The 20,913-nt window shown below is 36.3% G+C and overlaps 1 protein-coding gene across 4 annotated transcripts in view; it reads right to left on the bottom strand.

Annotated features, from left to right (window-relative positions):
• ADK (adenosine kinase) overlaps window positions 1-20,913 on the bottom strand; it is a 636,511-nt gene that overhangs the window by 177,406 nt on the left and 438,192 nt on the right. For 3 of the 4 annotated variants that reach the window (XM_011991170.1, XM_011991171.1, XM_011991172.1), the window contains one exon: window positions 19,724-19,894. The exons of the other annotated variant lie outside the window; for it this stretch is intronic. In XM_011991170.1, coding sequence (XP_011846560.1) covers window positions 19,724-19,894 — 171 coding nt within the window. The remainder of the gene's footprint in view (window positions 1-19,723; window positions 19,895-20,913) is intronic. 4 annotated transcript variants of the gene reach the window in all.

The following is a 20,913-nucleotide window of genomic DNA, read 5'->3' as shown; positions in this document are numbered from 1 at the left end:
CCTTGTGATTACATAATTGGAACTTCCAGTCAGAAAATGACCACCTATCAAGTGGGCAGAATATAGTGAAGAATGAAAGTCACTGCTGTGAAGGAACACGTTCTAGTGTAAGAGAAACCATGTCAGCATTATAATTATATACACAAGATCACAGAATCACATTTATAAAATAACCAAATGAATGGGAGTGGAGAAGGGAGGGAAAGGAGGGGAGAATGTGAGGTAGGAATATATGAAATGAGTATTGATGATAAGAAAACATGAATACTTAGGCAGTACAGGAGAAAGGAAGAGATGCTTGTAGGAGAGAAGTATAAGATGAAAATACAGGGCCAGAAAATGAAACTAAAGAGTGTATAATGGGGATTAATTCATATTCCTCTAATGTGTCTGATAAAATTAAAAAAAAAAAAGATAAAAGAAACTTTAAAGTCTGTACCTTAAAGAATGATCACTTTTTAGTTCTTGGATTACTTTTACTGTGCTAAAATGAGTTGGCTGGTGCAACTAAGTATTTGAAATAAAGCTAGAATTTTACACTCTTAGAATTCCATTTGATAGCAATGCTTCATAAATAATTGATAACCAAATATTAAAATAACCCCATTAAAAACAGGCATTTACCTACACTGCTGCTGAGAATGAAAACATTTCTAATTATTTTGGAGAGGAATTTAGCAACATCTAACAAAATGCTATATGCACTTATCCTTTGACCCAACAATTCCATTTCTAGGAATTTACTCTGAAGAAATACCTCTAGCAACACAAGAAATATGTATGAACAAGATTATTCATTGAAAGATTGTTTTTAAGTGTGAGACTCAAAACAGTCTTAATGTCCATACATAAGAGAGTGATTGGATAAAATATGGTACATTCACACAATGGGGAAAATCCAACTATAAAAAATGAGGATGATTGTGGCTGGATGTCTGTAATCCCAGCACTTCGGGAGGCCAAGGCAGAAGGATTGCAGGAGGATTGCTTGAGCCCAGGAGTTTAAGACCAGCCTGGGCAACACAGTGAGACCCTGTCTCAGTTTTTTTAAAAAATGAAATAGGCCAGGTGCGGTGGCTCACGCCTGTAATCCCAGAACTTTGGGAGACCAAGGCAGGCAGATCATGAGGTCAGGAGATCAAGACCAGCTTGGTTAACACAGTGAAACCCCGACTTTACTAAAAATACAAAAACTTAGCTGGGTGTGGCGGCGGGCACCCGTAGTCCCAGCTACTGAGGAGGCTGAGGCAGGAGAATCCCTTGAACCTGGGAGGTGGAAGTTGCAGTGAGCCAAGATCGCACCACTGCACTCCAGCCTGGGTGACACAGCAAGACTCCGTCTCATTAAAAGAAAGAAAGAAAGAAAATTAAAAATGAGGAAGATCTCTGTGAGCTTTTATGGAACAATTTATAAGATATACTTGATTGAAAAAAAGCTAAGTTCAAAGAGGATCTATCTATAGTGTGCTACCTTTCATGTAACAAAGAAGATACAATAAAATATGCATTTAGCTGCTAATTTGTGCTAAAAGAAATTTAGAAATGTGAGCCAGAAACTAAAGAGATTATTTATAAAGGGTAGGTAGGAAGAAACAGGGTAGGAATAGAGAGAGAATGGGGAATGAAGAAGATGAGGGATAAAGGAGGAGCGACACTTCTGAGTAAACCTTTTCATATAGTTCTGATGTTAAGAACCGCAAAAATGTTTCACATACTTAAAAAAAATTAAAATACTTGGAGGGGAAAGGAACTAACTTTAACTAAAAATTCGTGTTTTGACAACATACACAAAGGCTAAAGACAAAAAGAATTGTACACAGATATTAAGCTCTACTTAGTAAATTTGTTTTTCACAGCATATTAGTTATTACTGCATAACAAGTTGCTCCAAAACTTCGTGACTTAAAATGAGAAACACTTATTATCTCCATAGTTTCTGTGGATAAGGAATCCAGGCATGGCTTAGCTGAGTGCCTCTGACTCAGTATCTCACAAGACTGCAATTGAGATGTAGACCAGGGCTGCAGTCATCTCGTGTTTGAGGGAGTATTTGCTTCCAAGGTCACTCATGTGACCTTCTGGGCTCAAGTGATCCTCTTACCTAACCTCCCAAGTAGCTGGGACTACAGGTGCATGCCACTATACCAAGCTAATTTTTATATGTTTAGTAGAGATAGGGTTACACCAAGTTGCCCAGGCTGGTCTTGAATTCCTAAGCCCAAGGGATCTGTCCTCCTTGGCTCCCCAGAGTGCTGGGATTATAGGCGTAAGCTACTATGCCTGACCAGAAATAGTAACTTTGAAGTGAATAAACTGGGCCAACATTTTCTTAACCATGTGATCAAAGTCAGTATTACCAGTAATGAAACGTACTAAAATCTTAATATAATGCATGAAAAAAGACACAATAGCATTTCTGTGTTGTGTGTGGTTCTTTTTTGGGGGGGGGGGTGGAGGGGGTCTTGCTCTGTAACCCAGGCTGGAGTCCAGGGTTGCAATTATGGCTCACTGCAGCCTCAAACTCCTGGGTTCAAGCGATCCTCCTGCCTCAGCCTCCCAAGTAGTTGGGACTACAGGAATGTGCCATCATGCCTGGTTAATTTTACTTTTTGTAGAGACAGCATCTTGCTCTGCTGCCCAGGCTGTTTCTATGGTATTCCTATCAAAAATGTATTGATAATGAGGAAACTCCACACCGAAGGGCATTCTACAAAAAAAAACCAGTCAGTACTCTTCAAAATTGTCATGGTCATAAAGACAAACAATGACTGAAGAACTGTTCTAGATTGAAGAGACTAAGGAAATGTGATAACTAAATGTGATGTGAGCATCCTGGACTGGATCTGGATTATTCAAAAAGGATATTAGGATTGAACCTTCTAACTAAATGTGAACTAAATGTGAACCTTCTATATAGTCATATTAAAATTACCAAAACTAAAAAATTAATGTTAAGCTGGGTGCAGTGACTCATGCCTGTAATCCCAGCACTTTGTAGGCCAACGCAGGTAAATCACCTGAGGCCAGGAGTTCAAGATCAGCCTGGCCAACATGGCGAAACCCCGTCTCTACTAGTAATACAAAAATTAGCCAGGCATGGTGGCAGGCGCTTGTAATCCCAGCTACTCAGGAGGCTGAGGCAGGAGAATCGCTTGAACCCGGGAGGTGGAGGCTTCAGTGAGCTGAGATAATGCCACTGCATTCCAGTCTGGGCGACAGAGTAACATTCCATATCAAAATAAATAAATAAATAAAATAAAAATTAATGTTGATAAAATACCATGGACTAATAGATGGCACCTATTTAAATTTTGCTAATTATTTCCCTCATGTCAGAATTTTGGCTTCTTGGCTTCTGTTTTCTCTGTGAAATACTCAAGAGCTAGGTCAAAAGACAGGTTTTCTAAATTTAGGTCTAGCACTTTTTCTACTGTGATATAAATTTACAGTTTTTATTTATAAGGATAAGTCAATGTAATTAAATGATTTTTAATAAACAATAATTTTTGGCTGGGTGAGGTGCTCATGCCTGTAACCCTAGCACTTGGGAGGCCAAGGTTGGCAGATCACTTGAGGCCTGGAGTTCAAGATCAGCCTGGCCAACATGGCAAAAACCCATCTCTACTAAAAATACAAACATTAGCCGAATGTGATGGCGCATTCCTGTAATCCCAGCTATGCGGAAAGCTGAGACTTGAGAATCGCTTGAACCTGGGGGAGGCGGAGTTTGCAGTGAGCCGAGATTGCATCACTGCACGCCAGCCTGGGTGACAGAGTGAGACCTTGTCTTGAGAAAAAAAAAAAAAAAAATTAAAGGCATTAAATAAGAACATTAAATATGTATTTAATATTTTTCATTTTTTTGTATTATGGCACACTATACAAATAATACCAAAATCATCACTTACAAATTTATAGTACAGTAACTGAAACAAATAAAGATTAATAGAAATAGTGAATAAAATAGAAAGGCATTACTGCATAAAATATGATTATCTTCACAGTAATTCAAACTATTTCAAATTACACAGTGTTTTTCTTGAGTGTATTTATTTTCTCCTTGCAATTAAAAACATTTAAATACTCTTCTTGATTTTCTTATAATTTTTTTTTAGTTTTTAAAAATCAACACACAATAATTAGACGGCTTTTTACCAGTGATGGATGTTAGGTTGGGGATGATTTAAAAGCATTTCATCTTCAGAGAGGCAATATAGTTGACATAAAGAGGGAGAATAAGGAGTAAGAAAGAAAGGAGAGAGCTATGTAGAAAGGCAGGGGGATGCAGAGCACATAGTTAAATAGCCTTTGCATTCTCTGAATCTTTCCCATAGCACATCTTTACAACATGCCACTGACATTAGAAGTCTCCCTTGTGCTACAGTCAATCTCACTTTTTTCAGATGAGTAAATATATCAGAAAAACCCTAGGGAGAAAGTTAAATCTAGGAGTGAGCAGCAATTTTACAAAGTTACAATCCTGTGTTAACTGAAATTTCATTATCCTCCTCAGAAAATACAACTATGTCAGAATTTCTTCCAAAAAGCACCATAAGTTTTTGTTTCTTTCTGAAGGGGTTATGTATATCCTCCGAAAAAGTTTCTTTCCCAATTCCTTGATGATTTTATAACCACTTTATATTTTGTCTATATAGCTCCTCTTACTGCTTATAGCAGAAAAAGGGGAATAAAGAGATCTATATGCAGTCTCAGAAAGGTGTTTTCCATCTCTCTTAGGAAGAAACAGGGCATTTCTGTATAGTTTAAAGGGCAGAATTACCAATTTAGATACAGACCCATTCCCTCCATTCATGGGGGAAATATTCTGATATGAAGAAAGGAAAGATCATCTCTTTTGTCAGAATACAGATCTAGGTAACAGTCTTGAATCCCTGGAAATACTTGGAAATCACATCCTTTAAAGAATTAGACTTGGCCAGGCTTGGTCGCTCATGCCTGTAATCCCAGAACCTTAGGGAGGCCAAGGCGGGAAGACTGCTTGAGCCCAGGAGTTTGAGAACAGCCTGGACAACACAGTGAGACCCTGTATCTAACTAATTGATAATAAATAAATTAAATAAAAATTAGACTTGACAAAAATTTTTTAAAAATTCCAACAAGAATTTTCTGTGTATATGGACTTGACAGAAAGTTTCTTTTTTTCCTCCCAAACATGTGCTCCAGTGCACAGAAAAATAGTTCTAAAAATTAAAATAATACCTTTACAAAGAAAAAGAAGTGTCTTAACCAAAAGGAGAATATCTGAAATAAGTTGTATGCATGCATAGCACTATTTGGTGTACATAATTACATATAGATTCACACAGATTTTTTATCTTAAAATAGCAAATGACTTCTATTTTACAGAAGTATGGAAACTGAAAAATTACTTAAGATACCTGTATCAAAGTTATTTACAGTTTAAAGAATTGATGGTTTCAAATTATTTATTCACTATTAGAAACATTAAAATGGATTTAACAGTGTAAACAAAGTATCAATAAAGTCTCCTCCTATCCACATGGCAGTAAAATATATAACAGAAGAAAAAGCCAATGTATCCCATCTGGTTTAGTAAAAAGATGATGATAGTTTACTTATAAAGAGATACAAGCATCACTCAGGCTTAGAAGACATGGACAACAAACCTAAAGACATTTTTATATTTTCTTTCAAAATGTCCTGATCTATCTAGTAGTATTTCTGTTTTTGGCACATCCTGTCCAAATATGAGTAAAGCTACTCAACAACAAAAACAACCACAACAAACTGCAGAATTTTGTTCACTGTTTTGTAATTCACTTGTTGATAAACTAGATTTTTAAGCTAAATCAACACTCTGTAAATAAAGTAATTTCAATTTTCTTGGTGTATATTAGAGATTTTTAATATATTGAATCCTCTGTGAGGTTAATAGACAAAATGGCTTTCCCTGTAAGAAAATTTGCAATGTGGGAACATTGCCAGCAAAAGGACTAATGAAGCAGAGCAATATATTCTCTCTCTCCTTTTTTTTTTTTTTTTTTGACAGAGTCTTGCTCTGTTGCGAGGCTGGAGTGCAGTGGCATGATTTTGGCTGATGGCAACCTCCACCTCCAGGGTTCTCAGGATTCTCCTGCCTCAGCCTCCCAAGTAGCTGGGACTACAGGCGCATGCCACCATGCCCAGCTAATTTTTATATTTTTACTAGAGACGGGGTTTCACCATGCTGGCGAGGCTGGTCTGGAACTCCTGACCTCAGGTGATCTGCCCACCTTGGCGTCCCAAAGTGCTGGGATTACAGGTGTGAGCCACTGCACCCGGCCTATATATCTTTATAAATTGAAATCATTTGTGAGATTCAAAATACTAGATATGAGGGGGAGCTTTGTCTAAAGCATATCATTCTCATCCCTATGAAAAAATTCAACTGAATTCTTCTACCCCACTTCAAACTGCTGTTTTATTATTGCAACTATCTTAAAGTGCATGGTATGGGTGATTTGACTTTTCACTGTGGAATTAAGCAGTAACTCTTGACAAAGCAGTTATTATCATGAGATAATTGACCATATTTGAGAGTTAACCATCCTGAGGCAAAGTTGAGTGTACTTAATCCTGGCAGGTTAATTATCTAGTGATTATGGAGCCTTGAAAGGTATTACTCCTATGAACCATCTGCAAAATGACATAATTTTAAAAAACTTTTTAATTTAATAAAAATGAAAAACAAGAATAATCAAGTTCTTTAGTCATCTACTGATAGATAATGACTACAAAGCAGCTTGCATTAAGGGGCATCAATGGATTATAATTACCTTTGTGTAGAATGTCCTTTATTAAGCTGATTTCGTGTGAGTGTAGCTAACAAATGGTTGTTGCTGAAGGGAAAATTTCAAACTTCGAAGATGTCAGAAACAAATTAAAACTACAACGTAATATTAAAGGGTTTTTATACTGCAGTAATTTTGGAACTACTTTAACAAGGATAACCAATCAATTCAGATGTGTAATCTAAAAGTACAAAATGCAATGTAACAGTTTACCCAAGATTTTAAATTAAAGAAATAGAAATTTGTCACTATGTATTTCTGAACCTTGGCTGAAAGTAAACCACACAAATCAAAACCAAAGTGAGATGCCACCTCATGCCCAGCAGGATGGCTATTACTTTTCAAATGCAAAATAAGCGTTGGTGAGGAGGTGGAGAAATTGGAACCCTTGTGTATTGATGGTAGGAATGTAAAATGGTGTACCTGTTGTGGATCCGACAGTTCCACATCTAGGTATATATCCAAAAGAGTTAAAAGCAGGAACTCAAACAGATACTTGTACATTAACATTCACAGTAGCATTGTTCATAATAATCAAAGATGGAAACAAATTAAATGTCTATCAACAGATGAAGCAATAAAACAAAATTTCACACATACAATGAAATATTATTCAGCCTTATACAAGACAAAATTCTGATAACACACTATAACATGAATGAAGTTTAAAAAGATTATGCTAAGTGAAATTAAGTCAGACAACTTTTGTATGATCCTATTTGTATGAGGTACCTAAAACAGGCACTTTCATAGACAGACAGTAAAACAGTTACGAAGGGTGAGGGGGGAGGAGGAAATAGGAAATAGCGAGTTATTATTTAATGGGTACAGAGCTTCTGCTTGGGTTGATTTAAAAAAAAAGTTCTGGAGAGGAATAGTGGCAATGGCTACACAACATTGCAAATGTACTTAATGCCACTGATTTGTACACTTAAAAATAGTTAAAATGGTATAAATTTTATATTGTGTATGTTTTTTATCAGAATTTTAAAAAAGTAAATTGTATCATTTAGTAATTATAATTTGGTTATGTCACAAGAATATAGCAATGGTATTACTGTGGATACTTCACTTTTTGTCCCAGCATGTGTCTAACCAAATATTTTCAGATATTTTTCAGAGAAAAATATCATTTCCCCTGGGTTCACTAACAAATAAGGCATACTGGGGTCACATATGGGGAGAATTCAGCTTAAAAGGCACTACAGTTAAGGGTACACTCAATAAAAAAGAAGAACTACCTAAAAGAAATGTCAGGCATTATTTTAGATTTCAAGAGGAACTTTACTAATTTATAATAAAATCTAACAGTATTAATCTTAGAATGTGGGAAAAAATGAATCAATTTCATAACACGTTTAAGCTACAAGAAAAAATTTAAAAGATTATCTAGTATTTCTATGCAAATCCCCTCAATTTACAGATGAGGAAACGGAAGAAAAAGTAGTTGATAAGTAAGTCAGAGAGATGATTTAAATTAAGGGAACAAAAAATAGCTTTAATAATCTAAACATTTTATTTTAATATATAAAGATACATCATTTGCTAATATTTAAAATAGGGTCAGCTGGGTGCAGTGGCTCACACCTGTAACCTCAGCACGTTGGGAGGCAGAGGCGGGCAGTTCAAAATCACTTGAGGCCAGGAGTTCAAAATCAGCCTGGTCAATATGGCAAAAACCCATCTCCTCTAAAAATACAAAAATTAGCCGGGCATGATTGTGCATGCCTGTAGTCTCAGCTACTCAGGAGGCTGAGGCACGAGAATTGCTTGAACCTGGGAAGTGGAGGCAGCAGTGAGCTGAGACTGCACCACTGCACTCCAGCCAAGGCAACAAGAGCACGACTCTGTCTCAAAAAAATAAATAAGTAAATAAATAAATAAATAAATAAATAAATAAATAAAAATAGGGTCAAAACCTTTGAACATGCCTACAGACTGACATTCTAGAGATTTTCTTGTGGAACCACATCTAGAATTCATAGTTCATGAATTTTCATTTTGCTTTCTTAAAAATTTTATTTTTAGACAGGGTCTTACTCTGTTACCCAGACCAGAGTGCAGTTGCATGACTGTGGCTCACTGCAGCCTCAACCTCCCAGGTGCAAATGATTCTCCCACCTCAGCTTTCTGATTAGCTGGGAATACAGGTGTGTGCCACCATGCCTGGTTAATTAAAAAAATATAGTTGTAGAGATGTGGTCCAACTATGCTGCCCAGGCTGGTTTCCAACACCTGTGCTCAAGCGATCCTCCCACTTCAACTTTCCAAAGTGCTAGGATTACAGGTATGAGCTATGGTGCCCGGCCTAGTTTCAACCTTTTTAAAGCATAGAGAAAACATAAAGACACCTATGAAGCACTCCTGAATACAGATGGCTACAGCTTTTTACTGTCTTTAATCTTTTACACTAAAAATAACTTATATGTATTTAGTTTTAGACCCAAATTTAACTAATTAAACTAATTCTCATTCTACTTGCATTCATATTTCATCAGAATATATAATGTTAAATAAATAATGAACTCAAATTTCACAAAGTTTAGGAAAAACAAAATTAACTTTTTGTAAGCAAATAACTTTGTTGGAACAGAAGTAAGGTGATATAGCAGAAAGCAGCCCAATAGCCATGAGTTTTCCCTCATGTACTTCGTACTATTCATTATGTTTTAACAGGGATGAACGGAGAGTGTGAGTTATCAAAAAGTTAAAGTGAAGTGAAACTCAATAGATAACATGATCAACACTCCTAACACTACTAACAACATTACCTAACAAAAATTGTGTATATATTCTATGAGCCAAGCTGAAACTTTACATGCATTAGAAAAACGACATGGAATTGCCTTGTAGATTACATGATGGTTTTAATGAACACCCTTTTTAACTTTAAAGCATTATTCAATAGTAGGGTATGATAATTTTTAGTTGTCTGTCATGATTAGAACCCAGGACTATCAAAACACTCTTCCTCTGGCTTGACATTGCTACTTAAACATAAGGGGATCTTCCATGGAAATAAAAGATGTTTAATATATGGTGATCAAAAAATAAGAAATTGGCCCTTCTTCATTTTAGCAATGTATTTTTGGAACTTAATGGCTCTAGAATAATGTTTCCTACTTTTAAGCATATAAATGGAATCATAAAGTTTATATTCATTTTAATAGCTTTACTGAGGTATAACTGACATACAATTATCTGCACAAATTAAAAGTGTATAATTAGATAAAACTTGACATATGTATAAAGTTCTGCAACCACAACCTCAATTGGAACACATCTATTGCTCCTAAAAGTTTCTTCGTGTCCGTTTGTGATCACTGCCTCATAGCATATCCCTGTCCCCAGACAACAATGGATCTGCCAACACTATAAATTTGTTCGCATTTTCTAGAATATAAATAGAATCATATAGAATGTACTTTATAGTATCTTTCACTCAGCATAGGTATTCTAAAATTCTTCTATGCTGTTGGTTCATTTCTTACCAATAGTACAATTCTTTTATAGGTGAGTAGTATTTTATTCTATGGAAATATCACAATTTGTTTATCTAGTTACTAGTTGGTGGATGTTTGGTTTATTTTCCAGACTTTGGCTATTACAAATAAAGCTGCTATAAACACCTGTGTATGTCTTTACATGGACAGATGCTTTCATCTGTCCTGGGTGAATATCTAAGAGTGGGATAGCCAGGTTAGGTCATTTGGAGGATGTATATTTAACTTTGTAAGAAACAAGAACACCATTCTCCAAAGTAGTTGTACCATTTTACATTCTAGCAGCTTCATATATCCTTACCAATATTTAGTATGGTCACACTTTTACACATTCTAATAGCTGTGCAGTTGTTTGTTATATGGGTTGAAGTTTGCGTTTTTGGATATGGATATTTAATTGCTCCAGAACGACTTGTCAAAAAGACTGCTTTTTTTCCTCCATAAAATAGTCTCTGAAACATTGTTGAAAAATCAATTTAGGTCTATTTCTGGACTTTCCCTTCTGTTCCATTGACTATTTGTCTATCATTACACCAATGCCACATTGTCTGGATTACCGTAGCTTTGTAATAAGTCTTCAAATCATGTAAAGGTCCTCTGATTTGGTTTTTAAAATCCACGTTGGTTTGGCTATTCTAGTTCAGTGCTTTTCCATATAAATATTAGAATCAACTTGTTGACTTTAAAAAAAAATTCTGAAATTCTGACTGAATTAAACTATAGATTATTTTGAGTAGAATTTACATTTAACAATACAGAATCTTCTAATCCATGAACATGATATATCTCCCATTTGGGTCCTCTTAAATTTTTTCAACAATGTTTTGTAGTGTTCAGTGTATACATCTTTGGTCTGGTTTATTCCAAAGTAAATACTTTGTCATAATTTTTGATGGTATTGGAAATCATATGTTTAATTTCTGGTTGTTTCTTGCTAATGTAGAAAAATACATTTCAGTTTAAAATTTTTATTCTGTATGCGACAGTCTTGCTATGTCACTTAGTTCTAATAGCTTTTTTTTTTTTTTTTTTTTGAGACAGAGTCTTGCTCTGTCACCCTGACTGGAGTGCAGGGGCATGATCTCGGCTCATTGCAACCTCTGCCTCCTGGGTTCTCCTGCCTCAGCCTCCCAGGTAGCTGGGATTACAGGCATGTGTCACAATGCCCAGCTAATTTTTGTATTTTTAGTAGAGACGAGGTTTTGCCATGTTGGCCAGACTGGTCTTGAACTCTTGACCTCAAATGATCCACCAGCCTTGGCCTCCCAAAGTGCTAGGATTACAGGCATGATCCACCGTGCCTAGCCAGTTCTAATAGCTTTTTGAAGATTACATCAGATTTTGCATGAAGATGATCATGGTTTTGATAATAGAGACATTTTTACTTCCTTCTTTCTAAATCTGGATGTTTTTCATGCTTTGTTAGCACTAGCTAGAACCCTCAAAACAATGTTGAATAGAAGTGGAAAGAGTGAATATCCTTGATTTTCTGTTTCTCATCTTAGGCAAAAGCATTCAATCTTTCACCATTAGGTATGATGTTAGCTGTATATTCCTAGTGGATGTTCTTTATTGACTCAAAGAAGTTCCATTCTACTCCTACTATTCTGAAGGCCTTTTTTTTTTTGACACAGTTTCACCATGTTGCCCAGGCTGGAGTGTGGTGGCATGATCTTGGCTCACTGCAACTTCTGCCTCCCTGGTTCAAGAGATTCTCCTGCCTCAGCCTCCGAAGTAGCTGGAATTACAGGTGCCCACCACCATGCCCTGCTATTTTGTGTATTATTAGTAGAGGTGAGGTTTTGCAATGTTGGCCAGGCTGGTCTCAAACTCCTGACCTCAAGTGATCTTCCCACCCCAGCCTCCGCAAAGTGGTGGGATTACAGGTGTGAGCCACTGCACCTGGCCTCCAAGGGCTTTTGTGTGTGTGTATGTGTGTGTGTGTGTGTGTGTGTGTGTGTGTTTGTGAGACGAAGTCTTGCTCTGTTGCACAGGCTGGAGTGCAGTGGCACATCTTGGCTCACTGCAACCTCTGTCTCCCTGGTTCAAGTGATTCTCCTGGCTCAGCCTTCCCCGTAGCTGGGATTATAGGTGTGTGCCATCATGCCCAGCTAATTTTTTTGTATTTTTAGTAGAGACAGGGTTGCCTCTGCCTTCCAATAATCCCTATTGGGACTGCACGCAGGAGCCACCATGCCCAGCCTCCGAGGGCTTTTAACAGAAGTAGATATCTGGTTTTTTCAAAAGCTTTTAGGATAATCATGTGATTTTCTTTTTAGTCTTAATACATTTAATTACATTGATGGATTTTAAAATGTTAAACCAATTCTACACTCCTACTCATGATGAATTATTCTTTTATTTTATTTTATTTTATTTATTTATTTATTTATTTTTTGAGACGGAGTCTCGCTCTGTCACCCAGGCTGGAGTGCAGTGGCTGGATCTCAGCTTACTGCAAGCTCCGCCTCCTGGGTTTACGCCATTCTCCTGCCTCAGCCTCCTGAGTAGCTGGGACTACAGGCACCCGCCACCTCGCCCGGCTAGTTTTTTGTATTTTTTAGTAGAGACGGGGTTTCACCACGTTCGCCAGGATGGTCTGGATCTGCTGACCTCGTTATCCGCCCATCTCAGCCTCTCAAAGTGCTGAGATTACAGGCTTGAGCCACCGCGCCTGGCCGAATTATTCTTTTAATATATTGTTCGGTTTGATTTGCTAAAATTATTTGAAGAATTTTTACATCTGTGTTTATGAGGGATATTGGTCTTTTCTTGCAATACTTTGTTTTGGTATGAAGGTAATACATACCTCATGAAATAAGATAGGTATATTTCTCCCTCTTCAATTTTTTGGGACAGTTTGTATACAATTCATATTACATCTTTCTGAAATCTGTGTTAAAATTCAACACTGCCAAGTGCAGTATCTAATCCCAGCACTTTGGGAGACTGAGGTGGGAGGACTTGCTTGAGCGCAGGAGGTTGAAACCAGTCTGGGCAACAAAATGAGACCTCCTCTCTATAAAAATTAAAAATTAGCTAGGCGTGGTGGTTTGCACCTGAGGACTTGCTTGAGCAAAGGAGGTTGAAACCAGCCTGGGCAACAAAATGAGACTTCCTCTCTACAAAAATTAAAAATTGGCCAGGCACGGTGGTTTGCACCTGTCACCCTAGCCGCTCGGGAGGCTGAGGTGAGAGGATCACTTGAACCCAGGAGTTTGAGCTTGCATTGAGACATGATTGTGCCATTGCACTATAGCCTGGGTGACAGAGTGAGACCTTGTCTCAAAACAAACAAACAAACAAACAGAATTAAACACTGAAGTAATTCAGCCTTTGAGGTTTCTTTGTAGCAAGGGTTTTAACTACAAATTCAATTTCTTTAATAATCTAAACAGACTTTTTCTATTTCTTCTTGAGTATGATTTAGTACTTTGTGTCTTTTAACAAATTTGTCCATTTCATAAACGTTGTCAAATATATTGTAATAATATTGACAGGAGGGACCAGAACATCTATTCTAGAGCTAATTTTACCCTACTAATAAGACAAAATTCCTTATAATACTCTTTTTGAAACCTCATGAATTACTAGTCAGGTTATCCACTCTGACTAGTAGGATAGGAATGGTTACAGGTCCTCATATGTGCACTGAGGACTGTCCTCTACAATCTTTTTGGTGCTGGTCTTCCTTAATTTCTTCACAAAAATCCACTGATTCATACTCAGCTGAAGACTTGGTGGGATTCTGCAAATGTCTTGTGTTCTCTCTCTATTCAGCTATTTCTTCTCTGGTACTTTTAACTTACAAACACTAGCTGTCTTAGACTCCTTGAACTTCCAGCTCCAACCCCTCATTAAAAGAGATTGTAAGGCTCTACTTGAGTTCCTTTTTTTTTCTTTTTGAGATAGAGTCTCACTTAGTCACCCTGGCTGGAGTGCAGTGGTACAATTTTGGCTCACTGCCACCTCTGCTTCCCGGGTTCAAGTAATTCTCATGCCTCAGTCACCCAAGTCCCAAGTAGCTGGGGTTACAGGCGCATAACCACCCTGCCAGGCTTTTTTTGTATTTTTAGTAGAGACAGGGTTTCACCATGTTGGCCAGGCTGGTCTTGAACTCCTGACCTCAAAGGATCCACCTGCCTCAGCCTCCCAAAGTGCTGGTATTACAGGCGTGACCCACTGTGCCCGGCCTTTGTTACCCTTCTTCTGTTGCCTGGAAATTATCTCCAAAGAGTTAGCTGGGGTAATCATTAGGTTTATCTTATTTATTTCCTGTCTCACAGGGATCACTGATCATTGCCTATGAAGAAATAATCTTTGTGGACAAGGTATTTTTTTTTAATACTGAGGCTATCAGAAGTTTTAAATCATCATTACTACTGTATAATCCTCTGACAAGAGGAAGGTGACATCACGTAGAAAATAAGAGCCAAGTGTGTTTGGTTTTAGCTGAGTTTTGACATTTTGAACATTTATACTAACCACAGTATATTTTATTTTTTTGAGGGGGGGGAAGATTAAAGAATCCTATGTATACTCTCTGAGAACTATATTTTATCCTTCATCACATTTTAGAAGTAAAATGTCCCTCTTTTCCTGGAGAACTGAAGATAACTTATTATTACTATAGTATTCAAAGAGAAAAACAATGGATGATGAGATTAAAGGGATAAAGCATTTTACTCTACTTGCTTTTTGTAATCAAATATGGTATAATTTTTATTATCCCTATTAAATTTCATCACTCAACTCATATTTAGAGTCTACTAACATTAAAAAAATTTTGATTTTGACCTTCAACTTACCTAGTATGTATTAAGGTGTTGTATTATTTGCATTTGAATTATATGCAAATATAGCTTTATCTAAATCACTGTTAGTTTACTTAAGCAAAGGTAGGGTAAACACTGAGGCGTGCCCCTAGAAATCGATTTATTTATCAACAGACCTTTTGAGACTGCTTCAATAACATACAAAATACCTCTAATTGACTTATAGCCAATCTTCATTATTCTATAATCCATGTAATGACAGATGTTCTCAAATATACTATGCATCCACAGCTCATTGGTCTGCCATAATAGGTACTTAGGTACTATATAAATACCTCTTGAAGTGAATTCAAATGAACAATAATCGTACCAAAAGAAAAAAGATTTTCTTGCCCCATGACTTACAGTCACGTAGCAGCTTACAGTTTTACCACTTCCTCTTCTAGGTGGGGAAAAATGATTCCTTTAATAATCTATACTAAGCTGTGATCCAACTTTTAAGTTTACTGATTTGTAGAATCAATCTTTTTTAAAAAATTGTGGTAAACTATACATAAGATAAAAATTTCCATTTTAAGTATGCAATTCATTGGCACTAAATACATTCACAGTGTGGCGCAACTGTCACCACTATCCATTTCCAGAACTTTTTCATCATTCCAAACAGAAGCTCTCTGTACTTATAACACAATAATGCCTCATTCCTCCCTACCCCACTCCCAGGTAACCACTATTCTACTGTGTGTCTCTATGAATTTGCCTATTCTAGGTACTTCTTGTAAGTGGAATTCTTCTAAGAAAATCTAATAATTGTCTGATGTGTCTGGCTTATTTTACTTAACACAGTATTTTCAAAATTCATTAATGCAGCATGTATCAAAATTTCATTTAAGGCTAAATAATACTCCATTGTATATATACGTGAAATTTTGTTTATCTGTTGATGAATATTTGATTTGCTTCTATCTCTATCTTAGCTATTGTGAATAATGCTGCTGTGGACATTGGTGTACAATGATCTGAGTCCCTGCTTTCAGTTATTTTGGGTAATATACCTAGAAGTAGAACTGCTAGATCATATGGTAATAATTCTATGTTTAACATCTTGAGGAACCACCAAATTGTCTTCTACGTTCCCATTTTACATTCCCACCAGCAATACACAAGTGTTTCCAATTTCTCCACATCTTCACCAATACTTGTTAGTTTCCATGTTTTAAAACAATTGTCATTCTGATGGGTGTGAAGTGGTATCTAATTTTGGTTTTGATTTGCACTTCTTGACTGGTTATGTTGAGCATCTTTTCACGTGTTTACTGGCCATCTGCATATCTTCTTCAAATAAATGTTTATTAAATTCCTTTGATCATTATTGAATTATGTTGTTAGTTTGCTTATTGTTGAGTTGTTACTGTGTTAAATATTCTGAATATGAATCCTTTATCAGATATATTATTTGCAAATATTAACTCCCATTCTACTAGTTGCTTTTTCACATTCTTGATAGTGTCCTTTGATGCACAAGAGTTGTTAATTTTGATGATGTTTAACTTATCTATTTTTTCCATTTGTTGCTTGTACTTTGGAGTCTTTTTTTTTTTTTTAAAGTGAAGATTGTTTTGATATCATCAGCATCTGCTGCAAACTTAAACCACTTTTAGGACTATTCTTTTCTCTTTTGTCTCTACCAAACTTTTAGCATCGTTCCCTGGTTCTAAATACATTTTCCACCTTCTTTTTACATGTCTTTTACAGATTTGAGCTTTTTAAGTTTTAAAACTTTTATAAGTTTAATGTTGTCACTGTATGTTTACATATTCATTGGTACAATTTACATCGAGTTTTTTACTTATCCATTTTTGCAAAGATATGTACACAAAGATACATATTCAATAACTGAGAAATAAGTGAAACTTCTGATCTATACTTTCAGGTTTGTTCGATCATGATACTTCTGATAAGGATCATGGGCATATCAGTTTCGCCTCTTCCAGAAGGACGTCGTCATTTTGTCTTAAGAGTTTACTCTGGGTTTTATTGCAGAATATAAATTCCCTCAATCGCTTTTTTCTTGCAGGTGCCTTTTTCCATAATTTTTTCTTATAACCAGCCCTTCTCTTCCAAAGGCCACAATGAAGTCTAAGAAACCTATAGATGACAGCTTTCACAATCTTTCTCTTGCCTTTTCGTATACTGAGGTATGTTAGAGATCTGACTGGCAGCTTCAAGATACTTGGAAGCAAGGGGACCACTCTATTAAGGATCACTGAAGTATGCTCACATGTCAGGTTTCTCTCAGATGTGGTAAGTCTGGGAGTGGAGGAAACAACTGGTGTCTGAATATGACTAAAACGTCCAGTGGACAATGCAGAAATAAGAGGCATTTTTGACACAGTTTCGGTAGGCTGAAGATGCCAAAATATTCAGAGGCCATAAGATTACTGAAGCTACTCTCACTGCACGGGCAAAGGTAGAGGCAGCCATCTTGTCATCCTCCAAATTTGAGCTCTTATTAAAGAGTTTTCTGTGTGCTCTGCAATGTTTTTAAAAAGATCCCTCCACATTCTCTCCTTAATTAAGATCATTTGTGACTATAAAATCCAAATAGCATTTTTTTATGGCATTCAATCTCCCTAAGCTTTCTTTACTTCCAAAGTCTCATTCTTTGGAATCATATTTATTTTATTTATTTATCTATTTATTTATTTATTTATTTATTTATTTATTTAAGAGGGAGTCTCGCTCTGTTGCCCAGGCTGGAGTGCAGTGGCGCAATCTTGGCTCACTGCAAGCTCCATCTCCCGGGTTCATGCCATTCTCCTGCCTCAGTCTCCCAAGTAACTGGGACTACAGGCACCTGCCACCGTGCCCGGCTAATTTTTTGTATTTTAAGTAGAGACAGGGTTTCACCGTGTTAGCTAGGATGGTCTCAATCTCCTGACTTTGTGATCCACCTGCCTCTGCCTCCCAAAGTGCTGGGATTACAGACGTGAACCACCGTGCCCGGCCCTTTGGAATCATATTTATCTTTTTAAAAAGTTTTAAGATTTGTCTCTTAAACTCTGGAGAACTTATTTAAGTGCTGCCAGTCTGATCTTTGATGACTAAGAACTCTAGACCAAGTGTTAACTTCTCCCAGTGATTCTCAAGACTACTGACACCAATGCTTTAATATTATTCAAAGGGCTTGAGTAGCACTTTTCCCAATTACTTATTTTACCCTTTGGAAAATAAAACTGTTAATAAGGAAAAAACTAAATGGTAGATTTAGACAAATTAGGCTTCTAGCAGCTATCTGGCACTTCATTATTACCGCTATTTCTTGCCGGTATTTCAATTTGTGAATTATCAAGAATATAGCATTTCCTTCCAATGTCACCATTTGTTACCAATGTAACCATTACCTTTGCAGATATATTATGATATTATTTCTATGGATCATCTTTTAATCTTTACCCAGGTGATCTCATAAATTTCCAGGTCAATTTTTATGTTATTCTAGGCAGACAGCAGTTATTAGATATAAAATTAATGAATATATTCAAACTATGTTAGAACTATGGAATTAGAATCAGAATGAACTTCTGGGATGATTAAGATAGTACCTTCATTGTATACATTAAACCATCAGGTGACATGGCCAAGGCACAGGAAGACACACTGAAGGCTTTTCTCCTTTTTCATGGATTTTCAAAGAGGTATAAACAGTAAATAAGCAATCAAAGTAAATAAGCATTTAAGTAAATAAGCATTTCCATAATTTAGAATGGAAGAAAATATATTCTCGCTAGAAAGAAAAAACTGTAATTGTTGAGATGAAATTCCATTTTATCACCTTCCACTATAACAAACAATATTTAAAAAATGATATTGTTAATAAAGAAATATAAATGCAATATATCAAAATTTACTCATAATTTATTAAACAAACATCAAATGGACTTAGACTCTGAAGAGACTTAAAAAAGTGATGAATGTGCTTTTTATCCTGATTGTGGTCATAGCAACAGGTCAGGTATCCATCTGTAAAAACTCACAGAAATTACAGTAAAAAGGATAACTCTTACTATAGGTAAATTAAATCTCAAACACCTAAACTTTAAAAAATAAATGTTGGGCCGGGCACAGTGGCTCATGCCTGTAATCCTAGCACTTTGGGAGGCTGAGGCGACCAGATCACCTGAGGTCAGGAGTTTGTGACCAGCCTGGCCAACACGGTGAAACCCTGTCTCTACTAAAAATAGTAGAGGGCATGGTGGCAGGCACCTATAACCCCAGCTACTTGGGAGGCTGAGGCAGGAGAATTGCTTGAACCCAGGAAGGAGAGGTTGCAGTGAACCGAGATCATGCCATTACACTCCAGCCTGGGCAAAGAGAGGGAAACTCCATCTCAAAAAAATATAAATAAATAAATACATATTTCACTAAGAAAGAAGTCAGTATATACTGAAGGAAATATTGAAAATACTGAGAGCAGTCAATTGACATTGAGGCAATTTTGTTGCACAATTCTCAAGGATATTTACACAAAAATTTAGGATTTAATTTATATATTTCTAAACATATATACACAGATCAGAAATAAACAAACAAAAAACCCCCAGGTTCTTTTGAAAAAGGAAAGGTAACTCACTGTCTCATTTCCAAAAAGTATGTCAACATAAGGCATAACTTTCATCAATGATTCCTTGTAGAACTGGCTAATAAATGGTGCAGACAGATTCAAAGTGAAAATCCTGTTGTTTTCAGAAGCATGGTGAGCCACTTTTAATACTGACTCTGGAGAAACTGTAAGAAAAAAGCCCTGAATGAAGAAAAAAGGAGGGAAAATTAGAAATGCCATCTCCACAGTCACTCCTAGAATAAAAGAAACCTAAACAAAATACAAAAGTATATAAAATACAATTATAAAATGCAAGGCAGAAAATAGCAACATTTGACTGGAAGGGTATTTGATTGTATGAGTACCATATGCTTGATACATGCCATTACTTCAGAGAATAAAGCATTACTTATTTCATAGTATGTTTATATGCTCAATACTAAAGAATTCTGGAAATTCATGAAAGAAAAAATATTTGAAAGGTCTCATTCAAGACAATAATTACATTTGAATTAGGGAAACTGTACTACGAAGGCAAACTGAATCCTTTTAGCTTCTTACAAACAGTTCAGAATATATATTTTTTGAGATAAGGTTTCACTATATTGTCCAGGCTGGTTCTGAACTCCTGGGATAAAGCAATCTTCCCACCTCAGCCCTCCAAGTAGCTGAGATTACAGGTGCGTACCACTAAGCCTGGCTGTTTATATTCTTATAAGTGACTTAAAAATAATCTGTTTATTAAGATCATAACTTCTGGCCAGGCACAATGAATCACACCTGGAATTCTAGTGCTTTGGGAGGCCAAGGTGGGCTGATCACTTGGGTCCAGGAGTTCCAAACCAGCCTGGGCAACATGGCGGAACTCCATTTCTACAAAAATTTCAAAAATTAGCTGAGTGTGTTGGTGTGTGCCTGTGGTCCCAGCTACTCATGAGACTGAGATGGGAGGACTGCTATAGCTCAGGAAGTGGAGGTTGAAGTGAGCCGAGATCATACCACTGCACTCCAGACTGGGAGACACAGGGAGACCTTGTCTCAAAATAAATAAATAAATAAATAAATAAATCATAACTTGTTACGTTAAGAAATATTTAAGTTGATTTTTGAGGAAGATTCTGAATTAGAATTTTCAAATAATGAGAAAAGGATTCAGTAATGCAAAATAAAAATATTTAAAATTTCATGTCAGGAAAGCTGCTTTTTTTTTTTTTTTTTTT

This window comes from Mandrillus leucophaeus, unplaced genomic scaffold (assembly GCF_000951045.1).
Source record: "Mandrillus leucophaeus isolate KB7577 unplaced genomic scaffold, Mleu.le_1.0 Scaffold39, whole genome shotgun sequence".
NCBI lineage: Eukaryota > Metazoa > Chordata > Mammalia > Primates > Cercopithecidae > Mandrillus > Mandrillus leucophaeus.
The sequence above is the reverse complement of the archived record's forward strand: the minus strand, read 5'-3'. Positions and strand labels throughout refer to the sequence as shown.